Consider the following 21,605-nt stretch of genomic DNA (forward strand, 5'->3'; position numbering starts at 1 on the left):
GCACACCACAATTTTCTTATTTTCACAATATGGAACAATTCATTTCATGTAAAAAAAAAAATTTCTTTAAGGCAATTATTTAGATGTATATGTACTTCTTGTGCCGTAGACCGAGTTTAGCATGAACTGTAACTTCTTTATTTTGGAAGAGAAGGGGGCATTTACTGGTGGGCATTGCAGGCCTAACTGGAGAAGGGAAACAGAGTTAAAGAAAAGAAAATTAAAATAAGGGAAAATTCTTACAACAACAAATGAATTTTAAAAATAGTATTAAAAAAGATACCAATGGCAATAAAACAAGTAACTTCAACTGAAATCATAAATAATATCAACTAAAAAAAATAAGTCCAACTAAACCAAATATGTTCAAATAGAACCCGTTATCGGCCCAGACGTGGATGACCAGCACACATTCCCTGCTCTGCTGGACTGACCATGCGAGCACAGGGTTCCCGAGGGAAGGCCAAAGCCAAGGTCCATACTCAGTTTTGGCGTCTTCGACTCAGAATGTCCTGAACCATAAGCCAGATGGATACCCTAAATCTTTTCCAAACTTACTGCTGACAAGTACATCTTTTCCCATCCTATACTGTTCAGGTGTTTCTATTCATAAACCAAGGACAGGGCTTTGTTTTTACCCCTAACAAAAGCTTAGTTTATTTTAGCCACTGCTCTCCAGAATCTGTTACAAAGTGCCTTCTTTACTTTACTCCAAGTCTCTGGCAATCTACAAATGTCACTTTCCATATCCTCCTCCAAACATCTGATAAAAATAAACAGGACACAACTTTTTAAACTGTAGTTTTAAAGTAATATATACATTTGCAATCATAAAAAAATGTCCATTTTTTCCAGTGTTTATAGAGAAAGGAAAACACTACATGACCCTATTTCTCTGATTTTTGTTGGGGTGTGTGTGTGGGGGAATCTTTCAGCTGGAAGTGGTGAGAAGAGCTCTTCTTGGGTGTATGGGAGGGAAGGCAGGGATGAGAGCACCCCCTCTGAGGGCAGGGCCGGAGGGTGAGGGCTTCTGCAAAGGGGTCCCTGAGGCCGTTGTCTACACTATGGTGAAGGGTGGGAAAGGCCTAGTCAGATACAAGAGGCCCTGACAAAGTCCCCAGCAAGGAGGCTTCCTCCTTATGTCGCTATTCATGCTGTTTTTCTTTTCAGCTACATATTAATATAAAGGACATGGAAAAAAATATTTTTTTTGCAACATCGTGGCCAAAAAACCCAAAAAACTGCAGCAAAAGCTTGATGATTTTATAACAAAAGACAGGCTCAGGCTGTCCACGTCCCAGAAAAAGAAAGAGCGGAAGCAAAGATGATCCTTCCTGCCTCACCACGCTCTGGAGGAAAGATGAGCATGCCCCCCAGTAGACCACCTTGTTGGGACAAGTGGGAAAAACAAGGAAAAACATTCCAGAAGTTTCATCAACATACAACTATCTGAGCCATGAAGAATGAAACCAAATACAATAAAGTTGAAAAATCAGCATTTCTAAACATTTCACTTTCATTCAGATGGAATTAACAAGTTACGTCACTCTTTTACTCGGCCACAAGAATTCTTTTTACTAAAGGCAAAAACAAAGCCTCATTTTTGCTTTATTGAATAGTATCCCACATCCAGTATTTACAGACGTAATTAAATGGAATTTATAAGCCTACCATGCAGAATATTTTTAAAAATTAATCTGAAATAACTCTTAACGGAAATTATCAATTCATATATGTGAATACAATAATTAATTCATCATTTTCCAGCCAATATCCAAGTCGGTTCATTTCATAAAAACTCTATTTTCAAGAAGAGGAAATATTTAAAAATTCAGAAAAATATTTCCGTATCTAGTCCTAATCTTCCGGTTTTTCTGTAAAAGAAGTCAATAACGATTATAGACACTCTGGCCACCATGAATTAAATACAGATTTTCTCAACTGCATGACTACTTTCTTTAATGCCATATGTAACTTTTAGCATAGAGGAGTTACTCTTCTTTTATCGTATTTTCATGAGAGGTCTAAATTTGTTTTTTTTTAGGTTCAAAAAGAAATACATATCCAAATTTAAAACCAGCACCTAAAGATTACTTTAAAAATAGCAACAGGGGCTTCCCTGGTGGCGCAGTGGTTGAGAGTCCGCCTGCCGATGCAGGGGACGCAGGTTCGTGACCCGGTCCGGGAAGATCCCACATGCCGCGGAGCGGCTGGGCCCGTGAGCCATGGCCGCTGAGCCTGCACGTCCAGAGCCTGTGCTCCGCAACGGGACAGGCCACAGCGGTGAGAGGCCCGCGTACCGCCCCAAAAAAAAAAGAAAAAAAAAAAAAAAGCAACAAGGACACGGCCACAGAGTATTACCTTGTCTTTCCATTACGGATGGTCCATGCAAGGAACAAGATGGACATAAAAGTGAGGAAGTCCTCTAACCAGGCTTAAGTGAGACTGTAGAAGCTAGCTGCTCTCACAGACATTAAGAGGCCATCAGAAATACAGTGTCTACCTCTGCATGTCTGAGAGAATACTGGGGCATGTAGACTAATGGCCCTACTAATGCCTATGACAATATCCTCAGAATAGAGGATAGAATAGCACTACAAAAAGGTGGGGATCATAGTGGTGGACGGAGGGCATTATTTTCTCTACGTGCCCAAATGTAAAGGTACCTCTCTCTTTGGATTGAGGTGAGCTGGCTTTACTACCCATACACAGAATTCAAGAATCATAGTATTTCCTAATCTTTAAAAAGTATGGGCTATTATATAAAGCCTATTCTTCCCTTTCCTTTCAAAGATCATGGTTCTTCAAAATGTATTATTATTATTTGGACAACCTAGATATTAAAATGTAAAGCACTTAATCCCTATCTATGCATTTTGAACCATTTCAAAAATGCCAAAGGTAAAATAAATCAGTGTATTGGTGATAGCATCTTCTATATTAAAGCCCTGAAAACTAACTTAACAGACTTTAAATGGTATTCATTTTTGCTAGAATAACACTGCCAGAGGGACAGAAAAGCATGACCTAGAAAATCACAATGAATAAATGTCACTTATTAGCCATAATTTTAAAACATTCACCTGCCAAGAAAGGTTCTGGGAATGGTAGCAGTGCTGGATTTTTTTTTTTTTTTAAATAACAATTTCCCTTATACATAATAAATAGGTTTCCTGTTCAACAAACGTATCTTTCAAGATAACGTGAAAGCAAATTTCATAATGCGCTGGATCATCATATAGTTTAAATCACTGGAGTCCAATTTAACGGTGCCTGAAGAGCCATCTTTAAATAACAGAAATTAACCCTATTCAAGAACGGTTTAAATTGCAGATAAAAATATATAAAAACGAGGATAAAGTTGGAACAACAGGGTAAGGTATATTTGCGATCATGGCAGACGGCATCTTCATCTAGCGATTATTCAATGTTAACATGTGCATGTATTTGTTTTATAGAAATCAGATAATGCATATGCTTGATATATTTCTATTAAATGTAAACATACTACTATAAATTCACATTTTTTTTTCTGAAATCCACACTTTGTTCTGGAAGTTGCCATTTATGAAAAGACAACACACTGATGACGGTTGTTCCTTGATCAACAGGACGTTAATGTGAGGAACACTCACTAGCTTTCTCAAAACGCAGGGCAGACTTACCTGTGGTCAATAGTTGATCATTTTTCGAAGGGCGTCATAGCACTTCCATTTGTCTGGGATGTAGAACTGCTCAAAAATGTGAGGGAACGGCGTGTCGTACCCACATACCCTCGATATAGGAGCCTCCAGGTTCAGGAAACATTCTTCCTGCAGAGAAGAATCCAGATGGTTAGCTTCAAAAATATTTTATTCACAGAAATGAAACATTTCACTTTCAAATACAATGGCATCCAGGGGCATTATAATTTTTTCACATTATAATAATATTATAATGTGAAACAAGCAGGTAACAAATAGCATGTTTGGCCTGATCCGAGTTTTACTTAAGATATGTTTTCATATATGTATATGCATTTTATGCCTACATACATATCTGTTGCTTAAGACAAAGTGGAATTATACCAAACAGGCTGTGTACAAATGACAAAATCATGACAAATGTTCACAGTAAACTCTGCAGCTTGAAATTAGTGACAGTATATGTTTTCTCTTGTTTCTTGAATTTTTCAAATTTTATATAGGACAAACATGTATTACTTTCACAATAAATATTTATAATTACTCTATGTAACCAGACTGAACTACCAGTTACTTGCCTATGTTCAGGTCTCTCTCACAGCCAGGTTTTGCAGACACTGACAGTCCCCTGGCTACTCACACCCCAAGCCCACTACCGCTCTTTGCCCAACTGATGTGTGAACATCTCTCACCTATCACCTTGGGAGTCACCTCCACCAGGAAGCCTTCCTTGACAGCACCTCCTCAACTCTGCACCACTGATGAGGGAGAGGCTTCTGCCCTGAACTCCCACAGCACTGAACTCAGCACAATCCATTGCTTTTGCCCAATTATCTATCTTCCCTGAGAGACTATGAACTCCAGGAGGCTAGAGATCTGGTTCAAAAAAATGTAAGATCCCTAAGAATATATACATATGTATAACTGAATCACTTTGCTGTAACCTAAAACTAACACCACATAGTAAATCAACTGTGCTTCAATAAAAAATTAATTAATTAATTTAAAAAAAGTAAGATCCTGACCACAGGAGACCCTGTAGAAAGTTATCTTCAGGAAAAAAAAAGAAATGTTATTCAAGTGACAAATTCAAATTTGAAAATAAAATTTTTAGAGAGTTAAAAGAAATCTCAAAAGAGATATGTGATTAAACTATTCTTAGGAAAATGATATTACCATTCACAGCTATTACCTGAAATTGAGTTTTCACATCCACTTTCTCCATTGCTTTGTGTCACAAATGCTCTGGAAAGGTCCACATTTTCTTACATATTTTACTAACTGTAGTTTTGCATTTCATTTGAGCAGAAATTTTTAAAGGAATGCTGATGCTCAGTCCCTATCTTCTGTATATATTTCTCCCAGTGACAAGTGTATCAGGGCAGAAAGGGCCTGGGAATAGAAGAGTCAGCCCCAAAGGGAAGCAGCTGGCCATTTGCACACTCTTCCTGCCCCCCAAATAACTACTGCGACGTACAGTATCAAACACCAAGTAGTGCTGGTTTTCCCAGCAACAGGAAATCTTCATCAATAACTTGAGAACCTTGCAGACATAAGGTTTAAAGAGTCACCTAAGAAATTCCACTACTAATAAGCTCAAAAGAGATGACAGATTGGGTAGACTGTTTCTTGATTGAAACAAGTTATTTTGAAGGGATTTAAATTGTCAATTTAGGATTAACTCAGTTTATTACTTTAGTTGACACGAGCTGTTTTTCCGCCTCCCCTGAATACTGCATTCTTCATACACAAACTCTCCACGGGCACTGCAAAATACAGAAAAGCCAGGGGAAAATATTTCCCTTAAATACCTTTGATTTTACACCTGGTATAAAATATTATTCTTTCAAACTAGTTCCCTGGAAAGCTGGCCTATGACAAAATGATGTTTCAGTGTTTGTGAAAATCACTCCTTTTAGCAGAATGACCAACATCACCAAACTAAAATTTATTTTTAAACAGCAATGCTTCTAATTTCTCAAGAATGTGAGAATCACTCTACAGGAATGCATCTACATGTTTGCGGGAGCATAGAAAAAGGTCTGTGAGGTCACACTTGAACTGTCAACAGAGGCCACCCTTGGAGGCTGGGAGTGACAAGGAAGTGACAAACGACTCTACTTGTACCTTATATGTATTGTTGGAGCTTTTGTGACACAGTATTACTTTTGTAATTAATTGGCACTGATATAAAAGTAAAGAGTAAAAAGAAGAATCATCTTATGTGGATAAAGGTTCCTATTTTGTGTTAACACAAATTTGTGATTTTATATGTAGCATTTTCTTAATTTGGAAACAATTACTGTAAGGTATATGGAATTAAATTATTATAAATTACTTTATATAAATATATAAAAAGTAATTCTAAAAATCATGGAAGATAATTCAAGAATATATGATTCAGTTTCATAAGGATATACCCTAACCTATGGAAACAGTATGAAATTTTAACGCTTTGCTATCTAAAGTATATTAAAGAGACAAGTTATTCTTTCCACGGACTTGTGTTAAAACTTCTTTTAAAGCAACTGGAAATAAGATGTTTGGGTCAAGCAGCTGTACAGAGTTACTTCCCACTGAACTGGTTCACATATGAATGATTTATGTGTGACTACATGTTTCTTTGGGCAACCATTAAAACTGGCATCCTTGTTCAAGCTCAGTTTTTTTCATATAGAAGCTGTACATACACACACACACAGAAAAAGGAATATTTGAAACTCACTGGCAGATTTATAGATCAATGTACCAGACTAATGCTGCACAAAGTATCTCTCTTCGTTATATACCACATTTTGACACCATAACTATAGCAACCATATGCCCTGAATTTTCAAAACAATCCAGATTCATCATATTCTTCTTTTCCATTGGTCACATAAGTACACTTATATTTTTTTAACTGGGATGATTTTTGATTCAGAAATATTAATCTGCATAAAATTCGGAATAAACAGTTACCTAACCCACAGGGTTGTCATGAGGACTGCAGGTAGTCTCCAGCACAGGGGCTAAGATGAGAAGTACCAGTTTCTGGTCTCTCTTCATGGGGAGCTTGTATGTGGACAGGCTCAATCCACACGGAACAATGACAGATGGGACGGTGAGGTTACAAAGCAAATCACAGTGGAACATGTAATCAGGGGCAACAGAAGAGAACCCAGCCAGGTGCCAGGAGAAACTTCCTTCCAGCTATTCATGGTCCAAAGTTTCACCTTGGATCCAATGAGAAGAACTGAAAGTAAACCTTAAATCAATCAGGTAGTAACACCTACATATACCGTGCTTGTGGTATAAATAATCAGATGCTTTGAGAAAAACATATTCCTTCCAAAAAACCCTTGCACGAAACTCTAATATAGGGTATTTGAATTTACTTCTGAATATACCTTTTTGTAAGTATGAGAATTTTCTTTCCAAAATATGTTAATAATAATAATAGTAACCCGTACTTATGATGCAGCAGGTGTGGTGCTAAATGAATTGTATTTTATCTCATCTAAACATTTTAACAAATCTATGAGGTAGGTATTATATTCCAGTTCACAGATGAAGAAACCAAGGTGAAGGAACTTGCCCAAGGTTGACAAGCTACGTACAGAGCCAAGTTAAGACTCAAACCTGACTACATTCATTCTGCAAATGTTGAAGCACAACTACTGAGAATAGCAATAACAAGAAAAAATAAAAATAAAATGGAAGGCAAGCTGGGATTAAGGTTTTTACAACAGAGCCTCAAAAGGGTTAAATTCGGTCTAAGAAGCCTTTCCCATGTATATAAGGAAGGTAGACGTTAAGACGTGGAAAAGCTGAAAGCACACACTTAAGCATGAAGGTAACACATAGAGCAATAAACAGATGGTCCTGGGTATCAGGAAACTCCTAGGCTATCCTAAATAATTTAAAGAAGCATAACTCAAATTGTTTATGTATGAGCCATCTGGGTTGCTATGCATGTTATAACCAGAAAAGGAAGCAAACAATGTGAAATAACAATTTCAAATCAAAAAATCATAGACCCGGGCAAAAGAAAAATTCTCTATTTGCCGATTTTCTGTAACAAAACAAAATAAAATTTTAAGTATCTTGGAGAAATTGCGGACGACAGAGATCCTGTAAATTTTCTAGCAGATGAAAATAAAAATAAATAAAAATTAATAAAATAGGATCCATGATTAAGACAAAATATTACTGATAGGCTTTAAAAGTTAAGTGTACTTAATATCAACTGAAGTTAATAACACTGTATTGCAAATTTGCAAGCTGCTAAGAGAGTAGATTGTAACAGTCTTCATCACACAAAAAACCAAGTATTGCATTTATCCGTATGTTTTGGTGAATGTAATACAGGTTATATGTTATTACATGTGTATGTAAATGTATATAAGTTAGGGCTTTCATGGGATCGCTCAAGACGTCTCAAAACTTAGCCTCATTTCCCCACGAAAGTTTTAAGGACGTCAGCCGTAAATTCTCCTGTCACCGTGTCACAGGATTCACATCACTGAAATCAGCCTCCAGCATTCCGCAGTGTGGCTATGGTCACTCTCAACAAATCTTTTTCTTGTTTTTATGGCAAGGCTGTATAATATAATTGATACAGCATGGAATGTGGAATTCTATCTGAAAGGAATCTTTGTTCTACTAGGATTTAACCTCTCCAAGGCTCTGTTTAGTCAACAGCAAAAGAGGAGTATTACAAATTCTGTCCTTGTGCCTTTTCTCACCTTCTGAGATGGCCCACGCTCTGTCTGTGGAGTGTGTTTCTCTGTAAATAAATCCACTTCTAACCTATCTGTCCTTGTGATATTCTATTGTTCTGTGACTCTGTTGTTACCTTGCCTTTTTGCATCTCTAGCTTGGGCAGCAGCCTATGAGAAGTACCTGCTTTCATGCCTGACATACCATAGTGCTCAATAATTGCAAGGGTTTTTTTCTTCCAGTTTTACTGAGATGTAATTGACATACAGCACTGTATAAGTTTAAGGTGTACAGCATAAGGATTTGACTCACACACATCATGAAATGATTATCACCATAAGTTTAGTGAACATCTATCATCTCATATAGATACAAAATTAAAAAAATAGAAAAATAATTTTTCCTTGTGAGGAGAACTTTCATACATAACAAATAGCAGTGTTAATTATATTTATCATGTTGTACAGCGAATCCCTAGTACTATTTATTTTATAACTGGAAGTTTGTATATTTTGACCACCTTCATCCAATTCCCCTCCCCCCAACCCGTCTCTGGTAACCACAAATCTGATCTCATTTTCTGTGAGTTTGTTTGTTTGTTTGTTTTTGAAGTATAATTGACCTAATAATTGCTAGGTCTTTGTATTCCTCTTAAGATTTTTCAAGTTCTAATAAACACAAGGTATCTGAAATGATAGCCCAAAACATCACTGAAGACAAGATCCTGGTATACAGAACAGTCAACACTGAGAAGTAATATCCATTGTAACACAGTGCCTGACAGCTACCATTTATTGGACACTTACTGAGCCTTAAAAAATGCAAGAAAATACCAAAACAAGTTTACGTGCTGTATGAGCAAGGAGGGTGGAGACCACTGAAGCTACTGAAGGAGCCAGGCTGCATCCAGTGAAAGGCAGGATCTGATGCTGCCCCCTGGTGAGAAGCAGGGAGCCTACACACTTACTGCCAGTTCCTGGGCCTAGAATGACAGGTTAGTAAGTGTGGCCAGATCAGGAAGTCAGAAGCTCCAGAAATGGTTAAAAAATCCACCCCACCCTCCCATTCCCCCGGAAAGAACTTAATTTCCAAGCATTGCTACTATAGAAAAGTAGCCTGTCCGTCAGTTACAGGAAGATTCCAAGTAAAAGAGCCCAACAGATAACTGAATATAATCGAGGCACACACACTTCAAAAAAGTCAAGAATAAAGCCCATAAAATATCATTTGATTTATTTTTAAAGCAGTCGTTTGTTTTTTAATTCAAGGCAATTTCAGACTCAGATTTCTTTGTAAGAACAATTTTGGAATAATTTTTTTTCAGTCCTTCTAATGACAGAAAGTTGGATACAGCCCATTGCAGAAGACTACAGAGCACCTCGAGTTGGAAAACTGTGAAGTCTAAAGTGAGATAAGACAATTTAGGTCTTTCATGTGTGTTCCTACTTTCTTATAGTTGATACAGGATGATGAATCCCTTTCACTTTCCTGAAAAACTATTCAACTAATTTTCCTAAACATTTAATGGAAAGTCAGAAATGCAGGTCACTGCAATGAGAAACACATCAAAGTCAAAATACATTGTCTATCAGATTATCTGATAAATCCAGATTTCATGTTCCTTCTTGGAATAATGAGAAACATCAATCCACAACTTAATTTCAAAGTAGTAACTCAGAAAACTGTTTTTTAAATTACTTGGCAAACAAAAAGGTCCGGGTTATATCACATAATAATTATTACGCCACCATAATGCATTTAAACTAGGAGAATACATTTTGTTTCTAAGAGGGCGCTGGGAGTGAGGGTGAATTAAACTATAAATGTAACAAGCACTGAACAAGACACACAGATCATAGAGTTATCATTTCTTCTCTAGGAAAAACATTAAGAAATAGCTTTAAGTGATTTGTGAAGTTTTAAACCTAAACTCCAATTCCATTTAGTCCTTGTTAGTTGTTATTTAACAATAAACAACAGGTTTTGCTTCTGAATGCAATTCCTTGTCTAGGGATCTTAATGTGCAGAGCAAGAGTTAACCCAAAATATTATGAGAAAAACTAAATTAATATACCAAAATGATGCATGTTTGATAGCTTTAAAGTCCATGAACTTCGAGACTTACATTTTGATTTTAAGTTGATTAGCCCTAGTTATTTACGCAAGGTTAGACATCACCCAGTTTCCAAATATTATCAGAGAAAATTTGTATTAAATCTACCATGAACACTCGCCCACAGCCAGAACATGTTTCAGCAGATGAGGAAAAAATGGTGCTGGTGTCTTGAATGACAAATGAGTCACAGAAACCTGTGAAGGCACTGTGCCAGGAACTCCAAATTAATTTCATTGCTGAATTAAATAAATACAACTTTACTAATGTAAAATAAAATGTTGCATTTAAGCTAATGGTTTAAACAGAATGTATCGTGGTTTTAAAACAGAGCTTAAAATATACATTTTACGTCTGTAGCAATTTTGTATATAGCACAGACCTATGAAATTTATTCTTCAGACAGCGGAGTCCCTAATCTACCTCCAAACTAACAGGATGCTTCCCCCATCATTACAGCTATGTTTTTTATTTTTCTAACACCATGCACATGAGATGCAAACACTTGTTGATATGAGGTCTCTCACTTTTAAGACACAGTTGAAACAACATAACTAAATAAGACAGTATATGAATAATATAATTTCATCCAGATTTGTAGAGCACCTAAAACATTATAGTCAATCCCAATTATTTCAGCAAAGCTTTCATTTATAATCATAATCTTGACTAAATTAAAAGCTAAGATCTCTATTACTTAACTTCACTAGAATATCTTCAATGGCTGCTGACTTAAAAATAAAAAGTCCAATTCTTCCTCTTTAATGCAAATTACTGGCAATTTGGTACAATTTTTGTTTTCCAAGATTTCTTTCAGCTAGTTAAAGTATGGAACTGAATTCTCAGTTAGGATAGTCATTTAAATTCAAACTCCATTTTTAAAATGGAAGCCTCTTTTCTGAAGTTAGACAGAAATATTATTTCTGATCTAAATGGCTTTCCCTGGATACAGTCTAGCTACCTAACACAAAGTTGGAGAATGATATTAAAATATACATAGAAATGATTCATGGTTCAAATTCAACAGCTGTGTCAGAATATACAAAATCTTAATATAAAATTATCTATGAATCTCTATACATTAATTCTACAGTACTGTAGAAACTGAGGTAGAACAAATTTTAAAATCAAAATTTAACATTAAAGTCAATAATTTATTATATAAATAAATTTCACTATTTTAAAATCAGAAATAAGTGAAAGCAAGTGACAACTTCTTTCTATAATTTATAATCTTATCGGAAATCACTTTTTAAAAAAGTACACAGTGCTCATTTTGGCCCAGGGACTGTACTAAATATTTTACGAATATTAGCTCATTTTAATTTTTCATAAACACTAAATTAGCAATCACAAAGTTAAAACTAGCACCCCATCCAAACCACTTTGGTTTGGTTCTGTTTTCAAACTTTCCCCCAGATACAGTCTTGGGCTATGACCTGAAGCAGCCTCATCATTTTCAACTGAGAGCCAAAAAAAAAAACCATTTCTTTATTAAATCTTCCCATAACACATCCTGTTGATTTGCTGCTATCAGTCTCCAAAGATATTCTGAGGTTTAAAAAGTTAAAAGTCTAAATTCTTTTGAGATACACTATGTGCGAATTTGGACATTTAATATGCACTGTGGCTACAATGCTTTTGTTAAAACACTTTACATTCAATAGAGAGGGAAAAAAAAGGCAACGCTCTCAAATTTCCACAGATGCTGAAGCTGGTCAAATTTTATAGTTCAAAATTCTTTCTATAGAAGAAAGCATCCACACGGCAGCAAAGTTTGAAAGTGGAATTTCCCTAGAATGTGAATGCATAATGATAAACATAAGCGAGTGCAGCACTTGGTCGTCTCTTGAACAGATCGCTCTCTGTAAGGTAGGATTTTTGCTTTGCTTGGCACTAGGAAATTTAAAATGCTCCTGTAAAGCAACTTTTGATGATCCTACAAAGCATTCGATTTTTCTGCTTGTTCTGCAACAAAATTCTTTGTATAGTATTCTCGCAACACCAAATGGTGCTCAGAAGGCAGAAATCTATTCTAGCTAAAGCGACCTGATGATTCCTTTGTTTCATGGCATAGAAAATATATTCTTTTAGAGTCGGGGGGATTGAACCTGCACTCAGAAAACTTCTAGTAGGATTTGTCACTGTCCCAATTTTGCAACCTATTTTTTAAGTTTCAAGACTAATTATAAAACGAAACTACTGGAATAGAGTGGTTTCCCCCATCTGGCACCATCTTTCTAAAAAATTTAAGAAGCTGGATAAAAAGAAAATTTAAAAAAAGAGGGCTAAAATATTTACTATTTTACAAATGATACTCTTTTGTTACAGTATAATGGGTTTTTCTTTACTGTTTTCTCTTACTCTTTAATATGTTAAATTTCTAGTTTATGTTTAAAAGAATGCTAAAACAACTTTCTAAATGTAAAAAAAAATCAAGGAAAAGGGAAAAATCAACTTTATTTTATCTACATAATGCCAAAAGAGATGTGTCAATGTTTTTACTGAAATTAAGCATACTTTTTTTTTTAAGTTAATCTTGGGTGTCATAGCAACACAGCCTTTAAGCTTGGTTTTGCTGAATGAATAAATCAGACCAAGTTATTTTTCAGCCGTTTAATTCTGTTCACCAGATCACTGCAATTTTAATAAGAAAAGCACAGAAATAAATGTTTTAGGCTACCATCAATTATTAGGGAGGTTTATTCCCAAACTTGTTAAGTAGATCCCAGTAGTAGTAGCATTCTCAAAGTTTAATAATTGAACAAATTAACAAAGCAAACAAGCTTCTGGCAGGAATCTCTGACTGAGTAAAGACCTATAAGAGCTCTCATTATTTATTTGCAGATAACTTTTGCTAATATGATGAGTTTAACCTATTCCTTAAAACAAATCTAGCCATTGTAATTATGGTCTGCATCCAAAAAAAATATAATACAGTATCCAAAATATATTTTCTTCTTTACTGTATTTACATATGTATGTTTCTACCTTTACAGTTGGTTAATATTTCTTGCAAAGAAGCTTTTCAGGTTGAATGTCTATACATTCGCATACACACATTTTCATGTTGAAATTTCAAGAATCCAGATATTTGAGAATTAGGGGGATAATGCACATCCCCTTTTCTACTTCCAACTTTGTATAAATTGTAGGCCGATGAGATGAACCCAGTTCTGCACATATTCTCACAAGGTCTGTATTGTATGCTCAGTGTGGACAAATTTCTAATAAGCCTGATTAAACCACAGATACACTAATGAAGGTGTAGTTAGTAACTGAGACCTGGTTCTGGTTACTTTTATAGTTAAGTACAAAAATTTAATATTAGAAATGCCCAGAGATACCGTTCATTAGTACATTTTGATGAACTACATTTATATAGTTTCTATAAATAGGTGATGTTCACATATTTTATTTGAATGGACCAGAGCATTTACTTACTATTTTTTAATCTCCTTACTTGGAGCTGAACTATATAAAAATTTAATCAGGTCCCTCAATTAGGCACCAGGCTAAGACACATAGCACTGATCCCCCAAAGAGATCACATGAGATTCCCTATTTGTCATATATCACAGATAACAATGTGCACAAGCACACACGGACACAGAAAAATAATTTTGTCTTTAAGCAACGCGTGATGAATATCCCAAGAAACAACGTGGAAGCTACAGGAAAAAAAATGTGTTTGTCCTTATGCCTATAGGTTCAGGAAAAGGAGTATATACATGTAGACAGAGAACAGAAAAGCCAGAGATTCAGTAAATAGTAACCAAGAGATGTTCTTTTTTAATAATAAACAAGTATAATTATGTATATCATCTCACTTAATCCTTTCAACTAGCCTAGGTGGTGGCAGCAAGTGAGGCGCCCAGGCTGATGAAGGTTAAATGAGGTGACTGAGGTCACAGAGGTAGATGCAGCCCTGGCGGTATTTGAACCAGCTGGCCTGGTTACCCTTGAGTGTGCTGCAAGACTTTATAAGTGGGCAAAAGAGTCTTGCTTGGATACAAGGTAAAATTTGTATCCTGGGCTACCATTATACCCGGGAAAGAGAAACTGGTGAAACTGTCTGCTCGTTTATGTCAATTCCAATCAAGATTTTTTTTTTTCAATTTTAATAAAAAGCTTAGCAGTTTAGTGCCTTGGAGGGGGCGGGGAGGAATAGATGGGTCTGTTTAATTAGAGTTACAGGAGGTTAAGCTCGGATGGATATGTTTTGCATCTTTTATGTACTCACTGGGGAGACACTGAGGGGAAGGTGTAGCGGACAAGATTGGAACTTGTTTCTGGTTAATTACCAGCAACTTGCTTGACTGCAGAGCAGAAGCTGCCACTTTGGGGTTCTGAAGATGATCCTGAATTTTCAGGAAAAACTGTATGTTCAATCTATGGTAGGCTGTAGGTTTAAAGTTTCTTCTTCTAAAAGTTAAAAAAAAAAAATCATTCAAGTGCTTCACCAGGAAATTAAATTTACTTGCTTTCATTTATTTCCCTATCGCTGATAACATCTAGATGAACTTAGGTGACTAAGTCATTTGATAAAGAATGTGACGGCTTTTTGATAGATTAGAAAAATCGTTTCGATAAACATAGGTTACAGGTTGTATCCTAGCCTTAACTTAAATTGGAATACGAAATGCAATCCTCTCCTCACAGTAAATATTTTATGGCTCTTCTCCACGATTAAGTCACTTTGCAGAATCCAAAGTACAGAAGAAAATTTCTGGAGCATTTAAAGAAATGCCTTTTGGGAAGAAAATTAAGTTCTTTTCCTGCAATGAAAACAACAGACAATACATTGCAATGAAGTTCACCTTAAAGTTAAAATGTAAATTTAAGTGCGGTATGAGGTCTGCCAACTTCAATTAGTGGTTACCGGCACAGCCTGCCCGGCTGGCCCTGGGGTGTCTATTAAATAGCCGTGAGCTCTCACTATAGGTGTAAAGCTCATTGCCCACACACACATACCATCAAGTGGACTTGGCCGTGTGCAGAGGAGTCCGTCCCTGTGCCTGGAAGCAGGGAGGTCCCGGTGGTCTGAGACAAGCATTTCGGTCATCCCTGGGAAAGTATCACTTTGACAGCTGGATTAAGAAATGATTTATGTAGATAATATATCTGGGTTACGAGGCATTAGAATTTCATCTTTTTCAATTTCCAGTCCCCTCAATAAGCGTGCTTCTATTTGACCTAACCAATCACCAACCCACAAGGATTTTCCTTAGGTTTCCTCAAATGCTAATGATGTAGCAAATCTAATTAAGTTCATATGATTCACTTCGGCAGTAGGTATTTCAGTGACTCCAGAATTGCCAAAAGGAAATCTGAAGCGTCTATTCTCTCTCCAAAACAATCATGCCGCGTGCCAAACTGATAACCATTAAACACAGCCGCAGAGCAAAGGTAGTGGGGTTTTGGTCCTGGAAATATAGTGTTCACATGTCAATCTGCCCTGCGAGCAATTCTGGAGGCAGACCCACCGATTGCCGGTTTCTGTTACATGATGATTAGATGAGCGTATTAAGTCACTTGTTTCACTCAGCACAGCTTGAGCAGATTTCTACATGCCATGAGCTTCCTCCACCTAAGAACACTCACTGAATGCCCCAAATATTGATAAAAACTTTCGATCAGCATCTTGTTGAAATGGCTTTCAAGCTCTGTAGCTCACGTGAAAAAAGAATAAAGGTGGCTTTGGGTGTTTGAGAGCCTATTTAGGGAATAATGAGCGTGCAATAGATTGAACCTCATTCCTCAAGAAAATCCCATATACTGTGTTCATTATAAATGCTTTTTTCTTAAGGTTTGTAAAATAACATTTATTTCTTAAAAGTTAACATGTGCAAAACAAAAGAAGCAAAGAACAAAGTCATCCATAGTCACAAGCAGTTTACCGTCTGATGTGTCCTTCTAGGTCTCATTGTGTATGTACACAACTAATAAATGCTTTGCTTTTCATTACAGTCAGTGTGCAACACGAACCTACGGACACATCTGAGCTACAGAAATTCAACTCTTTTTATTTCAGTAATTCGATTTCCGTGAAAGGAAATTCTTTTCAGAGGGGCTCTCCAAACTGGGTGGGTTGCCGGATGCTTAAGGCCATGACCACATTCCCTCCAGAGGCGGTTAGGTTGCTATGGCAACTGCCCTTCCCCTATCAATAAGCAACAGCTCTGAACCCTACTATTCTGAAATACAAACAAACAAAAAAAACGGTTTCCCTTTCTGTGGTGATAACAACATGAACTAGTTTCAAGACTGAAATGACCACTTTTTGTGCAAAACAAATATCTTTGCTGACTGAATTATTTCCCTAGAATGCAGCTTTGTAAATAAATGCAAAAAATAGTGAAATCAGCCATTGTACTCCAGTTCAGTTTCAAAACACAGTAAAATCTGTGGCATAAGTAATCTAAGGATGTTACAGCTGGAACACGTTATAGTGTGGGGGTCCAGGCAGAAGAAGAAAGTCAGGTTTCCGGAGAGCAGATGACATGTCGAAAGCAAAACTGACAGCAAGAATACAACAGAGGCTTCCATGCAGCTCTTGGAAGTTTCTTAAAAGAAGCACATATTTCAATAGTTCTGTTTCTTATCTGTGGTTGTCTCCAGATACGTAATTATTACTGTGTGTGTGAAGTAATTATTACCTACTGTGCAAGGTAATGCATACATTGATTACATTTATTAAGTTACATACATCTCCCTCCTATTTAAGGAGGTAAGAAGTTGTCTTCACTGGCTCAGGCACCAATAGCTAAATCTTTAAGATGTGTCTCATTTTACCTTGGGAAAACCACCACTGAAAAGTAACCTGTACACTGGTTTTCACAGCCCACAGTATTAGAGGTACAATGCCTGACACAGAGTAGGCATCTGTAAATATCTGCTAACGCAACCATTCCAGTTTTTACTTCTATTCTGTTTCACTCTGGGGTGTCAAGGAGCTTAGTCACTGATGAGGCAAAAAAAATCAACAAGACAGGAAGTGGGGTGCAGAGATTTTTACTCCTTGGCGATTAAAACTGAACCCTCTTACTCATGTACCAGACCCCACACTGCTGCCATTGTGATGAGGTCCCTCCCCTGGTTAGAAGCTTTTGCTAGCTCCCCAGAGCTTATACTTTATCACCATTTCCCTCCCAGCCCAGCAGAGACACACACAGGCCCACCTCCATTCCAAAACTTACTATTTTTTTTTTTTCCCCTTTTGGCTGCGCTGGGCAGCATGCAGGATGTGGGATCTTAGTTCTTGGCCCAGGGATGGAACTCATGCCCCCTGCAGTGGAAGTGCAGAGTCCTAGCCACTGGACAGTAGGGAAGTCCCAAAACTTACTATTTTATAACGCCACCTTCACACAAACCTCTCTCGTCGAAAACGCTCTGATTTTTCTATCTCCTGCTGTCTTCACATAGATCACTTTTTTTAAAATTAATTTTTATTGGGGTATAGTTGCTTTACAATGTAGTGTTAGTTTCTACTGTACATATACCCAGAGAAAACCATAATTCAAAAAGACATGCACCCCAATGTTCATAGCAGCACTATTTACAACAGCCAGGACATGGAAGCAACCTAAATGTCCATCAACAGAGGAATGGATAAAGAAGATACGGTACAGATATACAATGGAATATTACTCAGCCATAAAAAGGAATAAAACTGGGTCAGTTGTAGAGACGTGGATGGACCTAGAGAGTGTCACGCAGGGTGAAGTAAGTCAGAAAGAGAAAAACAAATATCGTATATTAACATACATATGTGGAATCTAGAAAAATGGTATAGATGATCTCATTTGCAAAGATCACTTTTCAAATTCAGCTCAAGTACCCATTTCCAAGAAGCCTTTGGGACCTAGAGATTGTCATAATGAGTGAAGTAAGTCAAACAGAGAAAAAGAAATATCACATGATATCGCTTATATGTGGAATCTAAAATAAAGCTACAAATGAACTTATCTACAAAATAGAGTTACAGATGTAGAAAATAAACTTATGGTTACTAGGGGCAAGGTGGGGAGGGATAAACTGGGAGATTGGGATTGACACATACACACTACTATATACAAAAAACGTAACTAATAAGGACCTACCGTATGGCACAGGGAACTCAATACTCTGTAATGGTCTATATGGGAAAAGAATCTAAAGAGTGGCTATATGTACGTGTATAACTGATTCACTTTGCTGTATGCCTGAAACTAATACAACATTGTAAATCAACTATATTCCAACAGAAATTTAAAAAATTCATGTATTCCATCATTCATCAATCAAATATTTCAGAGCCCAGCGTGTCCCCACCTCCAGAGAGTTTTATATTCTAGTGGGAGAAACAGGTATGAGGAAGTGTTAGAAAGGGAACAGGCAGAGGTCTGTGATAGACAGTAAGTTTCATGTGCTCAGGGAGGGGCTCCCTAAGGAGGCAGCATCTGAAAACCATGAGGGTCCAGGAGCATCCCTGGCAGGTCATACAACAAGCACGGAGGCAGGAAAGAGCTCGTGTGACCCAGAGACGGAGAGAAGGCCCCTGGGACCACAGCCTGGGGGTGGGGGAGTACACACGCAAAGAGGGACAACAGGGGCTTCCCTGGTGGCACAGTGCTTGAGAGTCTGCCTGCCGATGCAGGGGACACGGGTTCGTGCCCCGGTCCGGGAAGATCCCACATGCTGCGGAGTGCCTGGGCCCGTGAGCCACGGCCGCTGAGCCTGCACGTCCGGAGCCTGTGCTCCGCAACGCGAGAGGCCACAACAGTGAGAGGCTCGCGTACCGCAAAAAAAAAAAAAAAAAAAAGAGGGACAACAGAGGAACGAGGAGGGAAGGGGACACCAGATGGCCAACAGACCAGCCCTGGCAGGAAGACAGTGACAGATGGTTCTGATATTTTACGTATATGTAGCCTTCAGAGAACACACAAGAGTAGCCATGTAGAGTTATAAGATTCTCCAGGTAAATGCAGGGCTCATTTACAGGAAATAAGAAATAGCATTAGAGACGAATGCTAGAGTTGCTGATAATCTGAGTGAGACACAAAACACTACAGAGATGAGGGCAGTGATTCAAAGTACACAAAAAGGAACAGATCGCTTTTTGTGTGTCATTTGGAGGAAATTGCCATTTCGTTTGGTAGGAAAACTTTTTAAGGATCCACACAGAACTGCCCACTTCTGAGGAAGTTAGGAAAATAAAAATAGGAGGTTTTAGAATTGAAAATATTTTACTGGAGTTTGTGGCTAAACGGAACGCTGTCTTGGCTAGGATTCAAACGTCTTTTCTAGTCACACACTTATTACCATATCCAGTGTCTTAATGACAATATCAATTTCCCATTTATTCACACTACTGATTTCCTCTCCCTATCTCGTATCTCTCTCTCTCTCTCAGTGGCTTTTTATGATTATGTACTGTAAAGAGAAAGGCTCCAAATTGAGTAACCTAGCAACGTGTACAGAGATCATACTTTGGACACAGTATCTACTGTTCCTTTGGCGAGAGAAGTAGGAATCCACTGCAGATAGAAACAGATTTTCATACACTTTATCTGGGGGCAGTAGAGAGAAACCTTTCCCCCTCATTCATGTCCCCCCTGGATTTTCTGTCACCAAAGCTGATTCCAATATAGCAAATTCTGAGCTAGCCCCATAATAATTTTGCTAACTAGCAGCTTGTGGTGATTGTGAGATAATCTAAAAATGAAGGCAAAATATAACTAGAAAGTTTTCTGGGTATCCAATTAGCCAATGTTTAGAAGGGTATATTTGTTTTTCCTTAGCATTTATTTTAATTGGTTGTTTAAAAATTCTATTATTTGGAATCTCTTAGAAAGTTCCAGTAAATTCTAATTAGCTATCTTTTTGTGTTGTGAAGAAAATGTTTTCCAATGACAAAACATCATGACTTCTTTGGGCTTTAGACTAATACTGTTCTAAAGAGTAGAAGACTTGGGTCCTTGTCCTGAATCTGGTACCAACTAGGTAAGTGGCAAGCCAGTGTGGCTCTAGCTTTTCTCCTCCATCATTCACACTGCGGGTAGACATTGATCAGCAAGATGATAAAGGAAATCAAACTCCAGTTGCTGAAAGAACAAATGCCTTTCTTGAATCTTTTTAATAGAAATCATCCTAGCAAGCAATGTCTGGCACACGGCAGGTACGCACTAATTAGAGGTTCACCTGAAAAATTCCAGGTTTCACTTATCTTCACATCTCTCCAGCTGGAGAAAGGCAAGGGTTTCAGAGCTGCTAGCCCTTCGATACTGATAACAGAGGCAGCAGATTTCGAGCAAAAATGACTTCTCCCTAAATTCTTGACAAAGCTTAGACTCAGTTGATTGTCTCCGATGACAATTTTGACACTTAAATGGCAAAAAGCAACAATAAAATACAGATGGCCACACAGCCAAAACAAAACAAAGAAGACAAAAGAAATCCCTAGGACCTTATGAAGTTACAAAATGTTTTTGTTTGAGGTATTATTCTGAATAAATACTGAAAGGAGCTAGCTTCACAGTAACAAGATCAAAAAGCACATGAGTGCTGGCCATACTGGTGAAAATAATCTTATCACCATAAACAAAATGGGTGAGGGGCTTCCCTGGCGGCACAGTGGTTGAGAGTCCGCCTGCCGATGCAGGGGACATGGGTTCGTGCCCCGGTCCGGGAGGATCCCACATGCCGCGGAGCGGCTGGGCCCGTGAGCCATGGCCGCTGAGCCTGCGCGTCCGGAGCCTGTGCTCCGCAGCGGGAGAGGCCACAGCAGTGAGAGGCCCACGAACCAAAAAATAAACGAAAAAGAAAAAGAAATGGTCCAATTTGAAAGTGGGCAAGTGACAGGAACAGCAGACATTTCATTAAAAAGGTAGATAGATAAATAAGTACATTAAAAGATGCTCAACATATTAGCTATTGGGGAAATGAAAATTATAACCACAATGATATAACACTACACACCTATTTGAACAGAAAAGTAAAGACAGTGGTAACGCCCAACACTAGTGAGGATGAGGAGATCTCGACTACACGGGTAGTGGGGATACAAAATGGTGCAGCCACTCTGGAAGACAGTCTGGCAGTTTCCTATGAAACTAAACTTACCATCT

General features: G+C 37.6%; 1 protein-coding gene across 1 annotated transcript in view; it reads right to left on the reverse strand.

Moving 5' to 3' along the window:
* Positions 1-1,585: 1,585 nt before the first annotated feature.
* The window catches only part of LOC113612207 (2-oxoisovalerate dehydrogenase subunit beta, mitochondrial), a 143,541-nt gene continuing 123,521 nt past the window's right edge, over positions 1,586-21,605 (reverse strand). Inside the window, exons 3-4 of the mRNA XM_027091886.1 lie at positions 3,666-3,812; positions 1,586-1,874 (exon numbers count right to left, since the gene is read on the reverse strand). Coding sequence (XP_026947687.1) covers positions 3,672-3,812 — 141 coding nt within the window. The 3' untranslated portion in view covers positions 1,586-1,874; positions 3,666-3,671. The remainder of the gene's footprint in view (positions 1,875-3,665; positions 3,813-21,605) is intronic.

The sequence above is a fragment of the Aethalodelphis obliquidens genome, unplaced genomic scaffold, assembly GCF_003676395.1.
Source record: "Aethalodelphis obliquidens isolate GAN/ISIS:26980383/991018 unplaced genomic scaffold, ASM367639v1 scaffold3, whole genome shotgun sequence".
NCBI classification, from domain to species: domain Eukaryota; kingdom Metazoa; phylum Chordata; class Mammalia; order Artiodactyla; family Delphinidae; genus Aethalodelphis; species Aethalodelphis obliquidens.